A 16,436-nucleotide genomic window follows, 5' to 3' on the forward strand; every position below is an offset into this window, starting at 1 on the left:
TCTCCAGCCTGTTACACAGGAACAGGAGGAGGCCCATTCAGCCCCTCTCCAGCCTGTTATACAGGAACAGGAGGAGGCCCATTCAGCCCCTCTCCAGCCTGTACAGTGGGATCATAAGAAAGGAGTTGGAATGCTTCTTTCTCCAATTGTCTTGCCGCACCTCTAGCTAAGCTGCTCCAGCACAGCTACAACACTGGCATCTACCCGGCAATGTGGACAATTGCCCAGATGTGTCCTGTACACAAGAAACAGGAAAATCCAACCCAGCCAATTACCCCCCTATCAGTCTCCTCCCCATCATCAGCAAAGTGAGGGAAGGAGTCATCAACAGTGCTATCAAGCGGCACTTACTCAGCAAGAACCTGCTCACGGGACGCTCAGTTTGGGTTCCGCCAGGGTCACTCAGCTCCTGACCTCATTACAGCCTTGGTTCAAACATGGACAAAGAGCTGAATGCCAGAGGTGAGGTGGGAGTGACTGCCCTCGACACCAAGGCAGCGTTTGACCGAGTGCGGCATCAAGGAGCCCGAGCTAAACTGGAGTCAGTGGGAATCGGGGAAACTCTCCGCTGGTTGGAGTCATTCCCGGCACAAAGGAAGGTGGTTGTGGTGGTTGGAGGTCAATCATCTCAGCTCCAGGACATCACTGCAGGAGTTCCTCAGGGTCGTGTCCTCGGCCCAACCACCTTCAGCTGCTTCATCAGTGACCTCCCTTCCATCAGAAGGTCAGAAGTGGGGATGTTTGCGGATGACTGCACAATGTTCAGCACAATTCGCGACTCCTCAGATACTGAGCAGTCCGTGTCCAAATGCAACAAGACCCGGACAATATCCAGGCTCGGGGCTGACAAGGGGCAAGTTACATTCACGCCACACAAGTCCCAGGCAATGACCATCTCCTACAAGAGAGGATCTAACCTTCGCCCCTTGACATTCAATGGCATCACCATCGCTGAATCTCCACAGTCAACATCCGGGGGGTTACCATTGATCAGAAACTGAACTGGACCCGGCCACATTAATACTGTGATTACCAGGGCAGGTCAGAGGCTGGGAATCCTGCGGAGAGTAACTCACCTCCTGACTCCCTACAGCCTGTCCGCCATCGACAAGGCACAAGTCAGGAGTGCGATGGAATACTCTCCACTTGCCTGGATGAGCGCAGCTCCAACAACACTCAAGAAGCTCAACACCATCCAGGACAAAGCAGCCCCGCTTGATTGCTCCCCCTTCCACAAACATTCACTCCCTCCCCCACCGACGCACAGTGGCAGCCGTGTGTCCCATCTACAAGATGCACTGCAGCAACTCACCGAGGTTCCTGAGGCAGCACCTTCCAAACCCACGACCTCTACCATCTAGAAGGACAAGAGTAGCAGATACCTGGGAACCCCCCCCACCTGGAGGTTCCCCTCCGAGTCACTCCCCACCCCGACTGGGAAATATATCGGCTGTTCCTTCACTGTCGCTGGGTCAAAATACCTCCCTAACAGCACGGTGGGTGTACCTACACCCCATGGATGCAGCGGCTCAAGAAGGCGGCTCACCCACCACCTTCTCAAGGGACAATTAGGGATGGGCAGTAAATGCTGGGCCCGGCCAACGACACCCACATCCAGACACACAAATCAGTTTTGAAATTTACAAATGCGGGCGGAGTGGGGGAGGGAGAGTGTTCCAGATTCCCGCTACCCCTCTGCGGTCTGCGGGGAGAAGGTGTTTGCACCTGATGCAACCATCAATTCACACGGGACGATTAGTGGAAGTGAACACTGGTTTTAATCAGCTCGATCTGTGCCTGCCTGCGGCTGCTCTGTACTGAGTGCCGCCGACAGGCTGCTGATCTATATACCACCCCCGAGGGGGCGGGGCCACAGGCGGAGCCCACAGGGCCATCAACATACAATACAATACAGTGGTGAATCGTAGCAGCAATACATTCACCACACAGAAGAAGTGTTTGCCCCGCTGAACGTTCTACCCCCCACCGCCCAATATTCCCGCCACCCCCTCCCCGAGGTAATAGCTTCTCTCTCTCTCTCGACCCAATCGAATCCTTTAAATCATGGCGAAGCCCTCGATTAGGCCCCCTGACACCCCCCCAATCCTCTGCCCGCTGGGGAATACAAGCCCATCCTGCGCAGCATTGCAATCACACACGTTCCCGCTGGTTAGGACTTACCGGAATGCAGAGCTCCACCGGGTCAGAATGCTGTGGGAAAAGGGATGATAAAGCAATCAGTGCGGCTCACAGACATGCCCGACGCGAGCAGCAGTCACATGGCGAGCAGCCGGGTAACATCGGGGCAACAAGAAGCAACTCAAACCTGTGAGATCAATGTGACCGAGCCACCCGAGATGGCCGGAGACCAGAATCCCGCATTAGCTCCGTCTGTCTCTCTCTCCGTCTGTCTCTCTCTCCGTCTGTCTCTCTCTCCGTCTGTCTCTCTCTCCGTCTGTCTCTCTCTCCGTCTGTCTCTCTCTCCGTCTGTCTCTCTCTCCGTCTGTCTCTCTCTCCGTCTGTCTCTCTCTCCGTCTGTCTCTCTCTCCGTCTGTCTCTCTCTCCGTCTGTCTCTCTCTCCGTCTGTCTCTCTCTCCGTCTGTCTCTCTCTCCGTCTGTCTCTCTCTCCGTCTGTCTCTCTCTCCGTCTGTCTCTCTCTCCGTCTGTCTCTCTCTCCGTCTGTCTCTCTCTCCGTCTGTCTCTCTCTCCGTCTGTCTCTCTCTCCGTCTGTCTCTCTCTCGCTGTCTCTCTCTGTCTCTCTCTCCGTCTGTCTCTCTCTCCGTCTGTCTCTCTCTCCCTCTGTCTCTCTCTCCGTCTGTCTCTCTCTCCGTCTGTCTCTCTCTCCGTCTGTCTCTCTCTCCGTCTGTCTCTCTCTCCGTCTGTCTCTCTCTCTCTCCGTCTCTCTCTCTCCGTCTCTCTCTCTCCGTCTCTCTCTCTCCGTCTCTCTCTCTCCGTCTCTCTCTCTCCGTCTCTCTCTCTCTCTCTCCCTCTCGCTCCGTCTCTCTCTCTCTCCGTCTCTCTCACACAAACTGGGGCCCATGAGCCGGTGATGCCTCTCGCAGACCATCAGCTGGGGCCATCGCGCTGTGGTCGAGGAGGGATGTCCTGGGAGGGGCGATTGGGCGGGGCCAGTCCCGAGGGTCCCCAGGGTCGAGGGGGGGCTGTCCTGGGAGGGGCGATTGGGCGGGGCCGGTCCCCGGGGTCGAGGAGGGCTGTCCTGGGAGGGGGGACTGGGCGGGGCCAGTCCCGAGGGTCTCGGGGGGGCTGTCCTGGGAGGGGCGATTGGGCGGGTCTGGTCCCCGGGGACCCCGGGGTCGAGGAGGGCTGTCCTGGGACGGGGAATTGGGCGGGGCCGGTCCCCGGGGTCGAGGGGGGCTGTCCAGGGAGGGGGGGCTGGGCGGGGCCGGTCCCGAGGGTCTCCGGGGGGCTGTCCAGGGAGGGGGGATTGGGCGGGGCCGGTCCCCGGGGTCTCCGGGGGGCTGTCCAGGGAGGGGGGATTGGGCGGGGCCGGTCCCTGGGGTCCTCGGGGTCGAGGAGGGCTGTCCTGGGAGGGGCAATTGGGTGGGGCCAGTCCCCGGGGTCGAGGAGGGCTGTCCAGGGAGGGGGGATTGGGCGGGGCCGGTCCCCGGGGTCCCCGGGATTTACCCGGACGAGAGCCGCTTGCGACAAAAGACGCAGAATGGAGAGGGGGGGTTGACGGAGAAGATGCCGGAGACGCACAAAATAGGAGCGGGAGGGGGTGCCGTTCGGCCCGTCAAGAGCGCACCGCCGTTCAATACTATCCCGGCCGCTCCCCACATCCTTCGTTCCCCCAGAGACCGGAGATGTGTCCATCCCGGTATTCATCAATGGAGCGCCCACAATCCTCCGGGGTGGGGAATTCCGGACATTCAGCTCCCTCTGAGTGAAGACATTTCTCCTCAGACCGATCCGAGAACTCCGCATTGTTCTGAGTTACACTCCATTCGCCTCCTCGCTGCTCACTCAGCCTGCCTGTCATTCTCTGTGTCCTTCCCACAACTTACCTTCCCGCAGTTTTGTTTCATCGGCAAATGTAGACGCATTTCTCTCTCTCTCTCCGTCCAAGTCGTGAATATAGATTGTGCCCCCAGCACTGACCCTCGCTGCTGCTGACTGTGCGCAGCCTGCCAACTTGTTAATGCCCCTTTTATGCCCACTCTCACCTCTCTAACTGTGAACTCCATCCCTGCTAGTACACTACCCCTATCATTAGCCCTTTAACCTTGCCTATTGCCAAGAGCTGGGGTGAGGAATTGGAGGCCGTGTTCTGGTCGGTGAGGTTTTGGGGTTCACCCCTGGCGTTGCGGACGGTGCGGCGCGCTCGATGGGCCGATTGGTCTGCTCCTGTTTCTGATGCCAGGAAGCGGCGGCTGGGCGGGTTACAGGGGCCCACGCAGCACAAGCAGGCGAGGCGGCAACACCGCGCGAGGAAAGGCGGAGGGTAGGAATGAGATTCCCCAGCAGTATTCACGGGTGACACATTCTCAACACGCATCACACAGCGGCCATTGACAGACAGAAGTGAACAGAAAAGTGACAACACACGAGAAGGACACCAAACTTTCCAGCATTACGTGGGGTACATGTGAATGTCAGGGTTTCGGTCACAGAGGGTTAAGTACTTTCCAATGTCAGGAACCGGTTGTCCCAGGATAGGTACAGCACGGGGTTAGATACAGAGTAAAGCTCCCTCTACACTTACCCATCAAACACTCCCAGGACAGGTACAGCACGGGGTTAGATACAGAGTAAAACTCCCTCGACACTGTCCCCATCAAACACTCCCAGGACAGGTACAGCACGGGGTTAGATACAGAGTAAAGCTCCCTCTACACTGTCCCCATCAAACACTCCCAGGACAGGTACAGCACGGGGTTAGATACAGAGTAAAGCTCCCTCCACACAGGGATGAGATTTCTAAATTCTTGGAAGTGCAGAGTCAGATTAGGACAAGTCAGCATCGATTTAGTAAGGGGAGGTCGTGCCTGACAAACCTGTTAGAGTTCTTTGAAGAGATAACAAATAGGTTAGACCAAGGAGAGCCAATGGATGTTATCTATCTTGACTTCCAAAAGGCCTTTGATAAGGTGCCTCACGGGAGACTGCTGAGAAAAATAAGGGCCCATGGTATTCGAGGCAAGGTACTAACATGGATTGACGACTGGCTGTCAGGCAGAAGGCAGAGAGTTGGGATAAAAGGTTATTTTTCGGAATGGCAACCGGTGACGAGTGGTGTCCCGCAGGGTTCAGTGTTGGGGCCACAGCTGTTCTCTTTATATATTAACGATCTAGATGACGGGACTGGGGGCATTCTGGCTAAGTTTGCCGATGATACAAAGATAGGTGGAGGGGCAGGTAGTATGGAGGAGGTGGGGAGGCTGCAGAAAGATTTAGACAGTTTAGGAGAGTGGTCCAAGAAATGGCTGATGAAATTCAACGTGGGCAAGTGCGAGGTCTTGCACTTTGGAAAAAAGAATAGAGGCATGGACTATTTTCTAAACGGTGACAAAATTCATAATGCTGAAGTGCAAAGGGACTTGGGAGTCCTAGTCCAGGATTCTCTAAAGGTAAACTTGCAGGTTGAGTCTGTAATTAAGAAAGCAAATGCAATGTTGTCATTTATCTTAAGAGGCTTGGAATATAAAAGCAGGGATGTACTTCTGAAGCTTTATAAAGCATTAGTTAGGCCCCATTTAGAATACTGTGAGCAATTTTGGGCTCCACACCTCAGGAAGGACATACTGGCACTGGAGCGGGTCCAGCGGAGATTCACACGGATGATCCCAGGAATGGTAGGCCTAACATACGATGAACGTCTGAGGATCCTGGGATTATATTCATTGGAGTTTAGGAGGTTGAGGGGAGATCTAATAGAAACTTACAAGATAATGAATGGCTTAGATAGGGTGGATGTAGGGAAGTTGTTTCCATTAGCAGGGGAGACTAGGACCCGGGGGCACGGCCTTAGAATAAAAGGGAGTCACTTTAGAACAGAGATGAGGAGAAATTTCTTCAGCCAGAGAGTGGTGGGTCTGTGGAATTCATTGCCACAGAGGGCGGTGGAGGCCGGGACGTTGAGTGTCTTTAAGACAGAAGTTGATGAATTCTTGATTTCTCGAGGAATTAAGGGCTATGGAGAGAGAGCGGGTAAATGGAGTTGAAATCAGCCATGATTGAATGGTGGAGTGGACTCGATGGGCCGAATGGCCTTACTTCCGCTCCTATGTCTTATGGTCTTACACTGTCCCCATCAAACACTCCCAGTACAGGTACAGCACGGGGTTAGATACAGAGTAAAGCTCCCTCTACACTGTCCCCATCAAACCCTCCCAGGTCAGGTACAGCACGGGGTTAGATACAGAGTAAAGCTCCCTCGACACTGTCCCCATCAAACACTCCCAGGACAGGTACAGCACGGGGTTAGATACAGAGTAAAGCTCCTTCGGCACTGTCCCCATCAAACACTCCCAGGTCAGGTACAGCACGGGGTTAGATACCGAGTAAAGCCCCCTCGACACTGTCCCCATCAAACCCTCCCAGGTCAGGTACAGCAGGGAATGTATCTGAATGTGAAACCTCCGATGTCAGAATGGGTTAAAGCAGAATTGATAGACTGAGTGCCCTGGTGGTCGGTACAAATCCGTTGAAGTCCTGCAATACAGCTGAATTCCACAGTGTGGAGCCAGAGCTCCACATGGAAAGACAGCCACCTCCAGCTTCCCGCGCAGAGAGCCGACTCGCCCCCTTCCTTCCAATCGGCCTCGGGCGAAAGGCCAGCTTCACGGTGAGTGTCTCAAAGTGAGAGGGGGCCTGTGGGGAGGGGTTTGAGGGTCCCTGGCGCCAGGGGGCAGCAGCGCTAACCAATGTGCTGCCGTGCCCTCAGGGTTCGGGTGAGGTCAGATTTGGGAGAGAGGTCGGGGGGGGATGTGTTGGGGTTAGAGGTCAGGGCTGGTGTTAGAGGTCAGGGTCGGGGGTGAGGTCAGGGGGATGTGCTGGGGTTAGAGTTCAGGGATTATGTAGGAACATTGGAATTAGGAGCGGAAGTCGGCCATTCAGCCCCTCGAGCCTGCTCTGCTATTCAATCAGATCCTGGCTGAACTCTTCCTGGTCTCAAATCCACCTCCCTACCTGTCCCCCATGTCCCTTTAATCCGTTTTTGTCAGAAATCTATCGATCTCCCTGTTGAAACATTTAATGACTCCGACTCCACCGCACTGTGGGGGCAGCGAATCCACAAATTCACCCCCCTCTGCGAGAAGTAGTTCCTCCTCATCTCAGTTCCAAATCTACCGCCTCTCGACCTCTATCTGTGACCTCTCGTTCCAGATTGCCCCACAAGGGGGAGCATTTGGTCCACGTTTACTTTATCAATCCCCTTTAGTATTTTATACACCTCGAACAGCTCCCCTCTCATCCTTCTAAACTCCAGAGAGTATAAACCCAAACTGTTTAATCTCTCCTCATCCGTCATCCCGTTCATCCCCGGAATCAATCCGGTGACCCTCTGAACTGCCTCCACTGCCACCACATCCTTCCTCAAATAAGGAGACCAGAACTGGACCCAATACTCCAGATGTGGTCTCACCCACACCCTGTACAATTGCAACAACACTTTTCTCTACTTTGTACTCCAGTCCTTTTGCAATAAACGCTAACATTCCATTTGCCTTTTTAATTACCGGCTGTGCCTGCAAACCCACTTTCTGCGATTCGTGAACACGGACACCCAGATCTCTCGGCCCAGACACATTTTGAATCGGATTTCCATTTGGAGAATAATTTGCCTTTCTATTTTTTCTGCCAAATGGATAACCTCACACTTATCGACATTAAACTCCAATCTCCGAGCCTATCTATAGCCGTCTGTAAAACCTGTATCTCCTCTTCACTGCCGACCTTCCCACCTATTTTAGTATCATTCGCAAATGTCACTCTGTCCCTGCCTGCAGATCATTTGTACAGATTGTAACAGTTGAGGTCAGAGGACTGACCCATGCGGCACCCCGCTAGTTACAGTTCACCAGATAGAAAAGGACCCATTTATCCCGACCCTCTGCTTTGTCAGTCAGCCAATCCTCAATCATGTCTTGTACTCTACCCCCAATCCCCTGCGATCTCACCTTCTGGATCAGTCTTTTATGCGGCACCTTGTCAAACGCCTTCTGGAAGTCTAGATATACCACATCCACAGGTTCCCCATTATCCACCCTGCTGGTTACGTCCTCGAAGAACTCCAGCAAGTTTGTCAAGCATGACGTCCCCTTCATAAAACCACGCTGACAATGGTGGATCGAGCTTTGTCTTTCCAAATGTTCAGTCACCTCCTCCTCAATGATTGATTCCAGCAACTTCCCCACCACAGAGGTCAAGCTAACCAGCCTATAGCTTCCTACTTCTTTGCCTCTCTCCCTTTTCCAACAGGGGGGTCACATAAGCGCTTTCCCAGTCTATAGATTGGGGGTTAGGTCGGGGTGGGATATGTTTGGGGTTGAGATCAGGGTTGGGGGTGAGGTCGGGGAGGGGATGGGTTGGGGTTCGAGGTCAGGGGTGAGGTCGGGAGGATGGGTTGGGGTTGGAGGTCAGGGTTCGGGGTGAGGTCGGGGGGGGGTGGGTTTAGGTTAGAGGTCAGGGGTGAGTTCAGGGGCGGTGGGGCGGGGTCACAAACAAGGAGACCGGCACACAGACACACAACACAGAAACAAGTCACCTCCAACGTTTTCAACCAGCACCTCAAAATTGGTTTAAAACGGAACTAAAATAATTGAGGCCTCCAGCTGTTTGGCCACCCGTGTCGTACAGGCCGGAGTGAGGGGCGAGCCTTCGCGCGGAGGAACCGCACACCCGACGGATCGCCGTGGGGCTGAGCTCCGGCCATTGGGAAAGCGGGAAAGTGACGGCGTTATTCCCGTCCAATCACCGTCCTGGTCAACGCCAGGCCGCGGATACGGTGTGTGGGGGAGGGGGGGGGGAATGAACTGAACACGCAGCGACGCCGCGATCGATGGGTTTGGCAATGGGAGCGGGACGTACCTTCATCGGCGAGATGTGCGAATGCGAGACGTAGCCGTGAACATTCTCTATTTGAGACAGATTCTTCTCCGACACGTGAACAAGCTCCGGTCCCTTCATCTGATTGGGTAGGTGTGCTGGGCTGTGCTCCAGGGGCGGACTGTCTTCATCTTGGTACCGATATTTCTGTAAATAATCGGCAAATGGTCAGTAACCAAAGCAGCGAGACTGACAAATTCTCAGCAAGGACATAGACATTCGATTAAAATCAGCTGATTGACTCTACAGTACCCCAGCCGTCCCCACCAGTACTGTACCCCAGTGTTATACAGTGACAGACCCGTCCCCACCAGTACTGTACCCCAGTGTTATACAGTGACAGACCCGTCCCCACCAGTACTGTACCCCAGTGTTATACAGTGACAGACCCGTCCCCACCAGTACTGTACCCCAGTGTTATACAGTGTCAGACCGGTCCCCACCAGTACTGTACCCCAGTGTTATACAGTGACAGACCCGTCCCCACCAGTACTGTACCCCAGTGTTATACAGTGACAGACCCGTCCCCACCAGTACTGTACCCCAGTGTTATACAGTGACAGGCCCGTCCCCACCAGTACTGTACCCCAGTGTGATACAGTGACAGACCCGTCCCCACCAGTACTGTACACCAGTGTTATACAGTGACAGACCCGTCCCCACCAGCACTGTACACCAGTGTTATACAGTGACAGACCCGTCCCCACCAGTACTGTACCCCAGTGTGATATAGTGACAGACCCGTCCCCACCAGTACTGTACCCCAGTGTTACAGTGACAGACCCGTCCCCACCAGTACTGTACCCCAGTGTTATACAGTGACAGACCCGTCCCCACCAGTACTGTACCCCAGTGTTATACAGTGACAGACCCGTCCCCACCAGTACTGTACCCCAGTGTTATACAGTGACAGACCCGTCCCCACCAGTACTGTACCCCAGTGTTATACAGTGACAGACCCGTCCCCACCAGTACTGTACCCCAGTGTTACAGTGACAGACCCGTCCCCACCAGTACTGTACCCCAGTGTTATACAGTGACAGACCCGTCCCCACCAGTACTGTACCCCAGTGTTATACAGTGACAGACCCATCCCCACCAGTACTGTACCCCAGTGTTATACAGTGACAGACCCATCCCCACCAGTACTGTGCCCCAGTGTGATACAGTGACAGACCCGTCCCCACCAGTGCTGTACCCCAGTGTTATACAGTGACAGACCCATCCCCACCAGTACTGTGCCCCAGTGTTATACAGTGACAGATCCGTCCCCACCAGTACTGTACCCCAGTGTTATACAGTGACAGACCCGTCCCCACCAGTACTGTACCCCAGTGTTATACAGTGACAGACCCGTCCCCACCAGTACTGTACCCCAGTGTTATACAGTGACAGACCCGTCCCCACCAGTACTGTACCCCAGTGTTATACAGTGACCGACCCGTCCCCACCAGTACTGTACCCCAGTGTTATACAGGGACAGACCCGTCCCCACCAGTACTGTACCCCAGTGTTATACAGTGACAGACCCGTCCCCGCCAGTACTGTACCCCAGTGTTATACAGTGACAGACCCGTCCCCACCAGTACTGTACCCCAGTGTTATACAGTGACAGACCCGTCCCCGCCAGTACTGTACCCCAGTGTTACACAGTGACAGACCCGTCCCCACCAGTACCGTACCCCAGTGTTATACAGTGACAGACCCGTCCCCACCAGTACTGTACCCCAGTGTTATACAGTGACAGACCCGTCCCCACCAGTACTGTACCCCAGTGTTATACAGTGACAGACCCGTCCCCACCAGTACCGTACCCCAGTGTTATACAGGGACAGACCCGTCCCCACCAGTACTGTACCCCAGTATTATACAGTGACAGACCCGTCCCCACCAGTACTGTACCCCAGTGTTATACAGTGACAGACCCGTCCCCACCAGTACTGTACCCCAGTGTTATACAGTGACAGACCCGTCCCCACCAGTACCGTACCCCAGTGTTATACAGTGACAGACCCATCCCCACCAGTACTGTGCCCCAGTGTTATACAGTGACAGACCCATCCCCACCAGTACTGTACCCCAGTGTTATACAGTGACAGACCCGTCCCCACCAGTACTGTACCCCAGTGTTATACAGTGACAGACCCGTCCCCACCAGTACTGTACCCCAGTGTTACACAGTGACAGACCCGTCCCCACCAGTACCGTACCCCAGTGTTATACAGTGACAGACCCGTCCCCACCAGTACTGTACCCCAGTGTTATACAGTGACAGACCCGTCCCCACCAGTACTGTACCCCAGTGTTATACAGTGACAGACCCGTCCCCACCAGTACCGTACCCCAGTGTTATACAGGGACAGACCCGTCCCCACCAGTACTGTACCCCAGTGTTATACAGTGACAGACCCGTCCCCACCAGTACTGTACCCCAGTGTTATACAGTGACCGACCCGTCCCCACCAGTACTGTACCCCAGTGTTATACAGGGACAGACCCGTCCCCGCCAGTACTGTACCCCAGTGTTATACAGTGACAGACCCGTCCCCGCCAGTACTGTACCCCAGTGTTACACAGTGACAGACCCGTCCCCACCAGTACCGTACCCCAGTGTTATACAGTGACAGACCCGTCCCCACCAGTACTGTACCCCAGTGTTATACAGTGACAGACCCGTCCCCACCAGTACTGTACCCCAGTGTTATACAGTGACAGACCCGTCCCCACCAGTACCGTACCCCAGTGTTATACAGGGACAGACCCGTCCCCACCAGTACTGTACCCCAGTGTTATACAGTGACCGACCTGTCCCCACCAGTACTGTAGCCCAGTGTTATACAGTGACCGACCCGTCCCCACCAGTACTGTACCCCAGTGTTATACAGGGACAGACCCGTCCCCACCTGTACTGTACCCCAGTGTTACAGTGACAGACCCTTCCTTACCAGTACTGTACCCCAGTGTTATACAGGGACAGACCCATCCCCACCAGTACTGTACCCCAGTGTTGTACAGTGACAGACCCGTCCCCACCAGTACTGTACCCCAGTGTTATACAGGGACAGACCCATCCCCACCAGTACTGTACCCCAGTGTTATTCAGTGACAGACCCGTCCCCACCTGTACTGTACCCCAGTGTTATACAGGGACAGACCCGTCCCCACCTGTACTGTACCCCAGTGTTATACAGGGACAGACCCGTCCCCACCTGTACTGTACCCCAGTGTTGTACAGGGACAGACCCGTCCTCACCAGTACTGTACCCCAGTGTTATACAGTGACAGACCCGTCCCCACCAGTACTGTACCCCAGTGTCAGACAGTGACAGACCCATCCCCACCAGTACTGTACCCCAGTGTTATACAGGGACAGACCCATCCCCACCAGTACTGTACCCCAGTGTTATACAGTGACCGACCCGTCCCCACCAGTACTGTACCCCAGTGTTATACAGGGACAGACCCGTCCCCACCTGTACTGTACCCCAGTGTTAGTGACAGACCCTTCCTTACCAGTACTGTACCCCAGTGTTATACAGGGACAGACCCATCCCCACCAGTACTGTACCCCAGTGTTATTCAGTGACAGACCCGTCCCCACCTGTACTGTACCCCAGTGTTATACAGGGACAGACCCGTCCCCACCTGTACTGTACCCCAGTGTTATACAGGGACAGACCCGTCCCCACCTGTACTGTACCCCAGTGTTGTACAGGGACAGACCCGTCCTCACCAGTACTGTACCCCAGTGTTATACAGTGACAGACCCGTCCCCACCAGTACTGTACCCCAGTGTCAGACAGTGACAGACCCATCCCCACCAGTACTGTACCCCAGTGTTATACAGGGACAGACCCATCCCCACCAGTACTGTACCCCAGTGTTATACAGTGACAGACCCGTCCTCACCAGTACTGTACCCCAGTGTCAGACAGTGACAGACCCATCCCCACCAGTACTGTACCCCAGTGTTATACAGGGACAGACCCGTCCCCACCTGTACTGTACCCCAGTGTTTCACCGTGACAGACCCGTCCCCACCAGTACTGTACCCCAGTGTTATTCAGTGACAGACCTGTCCCCACCTGTACTGTACCCCAGTGTTATACAGTGACAGACCCGTCCCCACCAGTACTGTACCCAGTGTTATACAGGGACAGACCCATCCCCACCAGTACTGTACCCCAGTGTTGTACAGTGACAGACCCGTCCCCACCAGTACTGTACCCCAGTGTTATACAGTGACAGACCGGTCCCGACCAGCACTGTACCCCAGTGTTATACAGTGACAGACCCGTCCCCACCAGTACTGTACCCCAGTGTTATACAGGGACAGACCCGTCCCCACCAGTACTGTACCCCAGTGTTATACAGTGACAGACCCGTCCCCACCAGTACTGTACCCCAGTGTTATACAGGGACAGACCCATCCCCACCAGTACTGTACCCCAGTGTTATACAGTGACAGACCCGTCCTCACCAGTACTGTACCCCAGTGTCAGACAGTGACAGACCCATCCCCACCAGTACTGTACCCCAGTGTTATACAGGGACAGACCCGTCCCCACCTGTACTGTACCCCAGTGTTTCACCGTGACAGACCCGTCCCCACCAGTACTGTACCCCAGTGTTATTCAGTGACAGACCTGTCCCCACCTGTACTGTACCCCAGTGTTATACAGTGACAGACCCGTCCCCACCAGTACTGTACCCAGTGTTATACAGGGACAGACCCATCCCCACCAGTACTGTACCCCAGTGTTGTACAGTGACAGACCCGTCCCCACCTGTACTGTACCCCAGTGTTATACAGTGACAGACCGGTCTCGACCAGCACTGTACCCCAGTGTTATACAGTGACAGACCCGTCCCCACCAGTACTGTACCCCAGTGTTATACAGGGACAGACCCGTCCCCACCAGTACTGTACCCCAGTGTTCTACAGTGACAGACCCATCCCCACCAGTACTGTACCCCAGTGTTATACAGGGACAGACCCGTCCCCACCAGTACTGTACCCCAGTGTTATACAGTGACAGACCCGTCCCCACCAGTACTGTACCCCAGTGTTTTACAGGGACAGACCCATCCCCACCAGTACTGTACCCCAGTGTTATACAGGGACAGACCCATGCCCACCAGTACTGTACCCCAGTGTTGTACAGTGACAGACCTGTCCCCACCAGTACTGTACCCCAGTGTTATACAGGGAGAGACCCATCCCCACCAGTACTGTACCCCAGTGTTATACATTGACGGACCCGTCCCCACCAGTACTGTACCCCAGTGTTATTCAGTGACAGACCTGTCCCCACCTGTACTGTACCCCAGTGTTATACAGTGACAGACCCGTCCCCACCAGTACTGTACCCAGTGTTATACAGGGACAGACCCATCCCCACCAGTACTGTACCCCAGTGTTATACAGTGACAGACCCGTCCCCACCAGTACTGTACCCCAGTGTTATACAGTGACCGACCCGTCCCCACCAGTACTGTACCCCAGTGTTATACAGGGACAGACCCGTCCCCACCAGTACTGTACCCCAGTGTTATACAGTGACAGACCCGTCCCCGCCAGTACTGTACCCCAGTGTTATACAGTGACAGACCCGTCCCCACCAGTACCGTACCCCAGTGTTATACAGGGACAGACCCGTCCCCACCAGTACTGTACCCCAGTGTTATACAGTGACCGACCTGTCCCCACCAGTACTGTACCCCAGTGTTATACAGTGACCGACCCGTCCCCACCAGTACTGTACCCCAGTGTTATACAGGGACAGACCCGTCCCCACCTGTACTGTACCCCAGTGTTACAGTGACAGACCCTTCCTTACCAGTACTGTACCCCAGTGTTATACAGGGACAGACCCATCCCCACCAGTACTGTACCCCAGTGTTGTACAGTGACAGACCCGTCCCCACCAGTACTGTACCCCAGTGTTATACAGGGACAGACCCATCCCCACCAGTACTGTACCCCAGTGTTATTCAGTGACAGACCCGTCCCCACCTGTACTGTACCCCAGTGTTATACAGGGACAGACCCGTCCCCACCTGTACTGTACCCCAGTGTTATACAGGGACAGACCCGTCCCCACCTGTACTGTACCCCAGTGTTGTACAGGGACAGACCCGTCCTCACCAGTACTGTACCCCAGTGTTATACAGTGACAGACCCGTCCCCACCAGTACTGTACCCCAGTGTCAGACAGTGACAGACCCATCCCCACCAGTACTGTACCCCAGTGTTATACAGGGACAGACCCATCCCCACCAGTACTGTACCCCAGTCTTATACAGTGACAGACCCGTCCTCACCAGTACTGTACCCCAGTGTCAGACAGTGACAGACCCATCCCCACCAGTACTGTACCCCAGTGTTATACAGGGACAGACCCGTCCCCACCTGTACTGTACCCCAGTGTTTCACCGTGACAGACCCGTCCCCACCAGTACTGTACCCCAGTGTTATTCAGTGACAGACCTGTCCCCACCTGTACTGTACCCCAGTGTTATACAGTGACAGACCCGTCCCCACCAGTACTGTACCCAGTGTTATACAGGGACAGACCCATCCCCACCAGTACTGTACCCCAGTGTTGTACAGTGACAGACCCGTCCCCACCAGTACTGTACCCCAGTGTTATACAGTGACAGACCGGTCCCGACCAGCACTGTACCCCAGTGTTATACAGTGACAGACCCGTCCCCACCAGTACTGTACCCCAGTGTTATACAGGGACAGACCCGTCCCCACCAGTACTGTACCCCAGTGTTATACAGTGACAGACCCATCCCCACCAGTACTGTACCCCAGTGTTATACAGGGACAGACCCGTCCCCACCAGTACTGTACCCCAGTGTTATACAGTGACAGACCCGTCCCCACCAGTACTGTACCCCAGTGTTATACAGGGACAGACCCATCCCCACCAGTACTGTACCCCAGTGTTATACAGGGACAGACCCATGCCCACCAGTACTGTACCCCAGTGTTGTACAGTGACAGACCTGTCCCCACCAGTACTGTACCCCAGTGTTATACAGGGACAGACCCATCCCCACCAGTACTGTACCCCAGTGTTATACATTGACGGACCCGTCCCCACCAGTACTGTACCCCAGTGTTATTCAGTGACAGACCTGTCCCCACCTGTACTGTACCCCAGTGTTATACAGTGACAGACCCGTCCCCACCAGTACTGTACCCAGTGTTATACAGGGACAGACCCATCCCCACCAGTACTGTACCCCAGTGTTGTACAGTGACAGACCCGTCCCCACCAGTACTGTACCCCAGTGTTATACAGTGACAGACCGGTCCCGACCAGCACTGTACCCCAGTGTTATACAGTGACAGA

At 54.9% G+C, this 16,436-nt stretch overlaps 1 protein-coding gene across 4 annotated transcripts in view; it reads right to left on the reverse strand.

Moving 5' to 3' along the window:
• LOC140404625 (disks large homolog 4) overlaps window positions 1–16,436 on the reverse strand; it is a 912,024-nt gene that overhangs the window by 413,944 nt on the left and 481,644 nt on the right. For 3 of the 4 annotated variants that reach the window (XM_072493232.1, XM_072493231.1, XM_072493229.1), the window contains exons 2-3: window positions 9,052–9,216; window positions 2,182–2,211 (exon numbers count right to left, since the gene is read on the reverse strand). In XM_072493232.1, the coding sequence (XP_072349333.1) occupies window positions 2,182–2,211; window positions 9,052–9,216 (195 nt within the window). The remainder of the gene's footprint in view (window positions 1–2,181; window positions 2,212–9,051; window positions 9,217–16,436) is intronic. The other variant, XM_072493230.1, reaches the window with a different exon arrangement.

Source organism: Scyliorhinus torazame, chromosome 31 (genome assembly GCF_047496885.1).
Source record: "Scyliorhinus torazame isolate Kashiwa2021f chromosome 31, sScyTor2.1, whole genome shotgun sequence".
Lineage (NCBI taxonomy): Eukaryota > Metazoa > Chordata > Chondrichthyes > Carcharhiniformes > Scyliorhinidae > Scyliorhinus > Scyliorhinus torazame.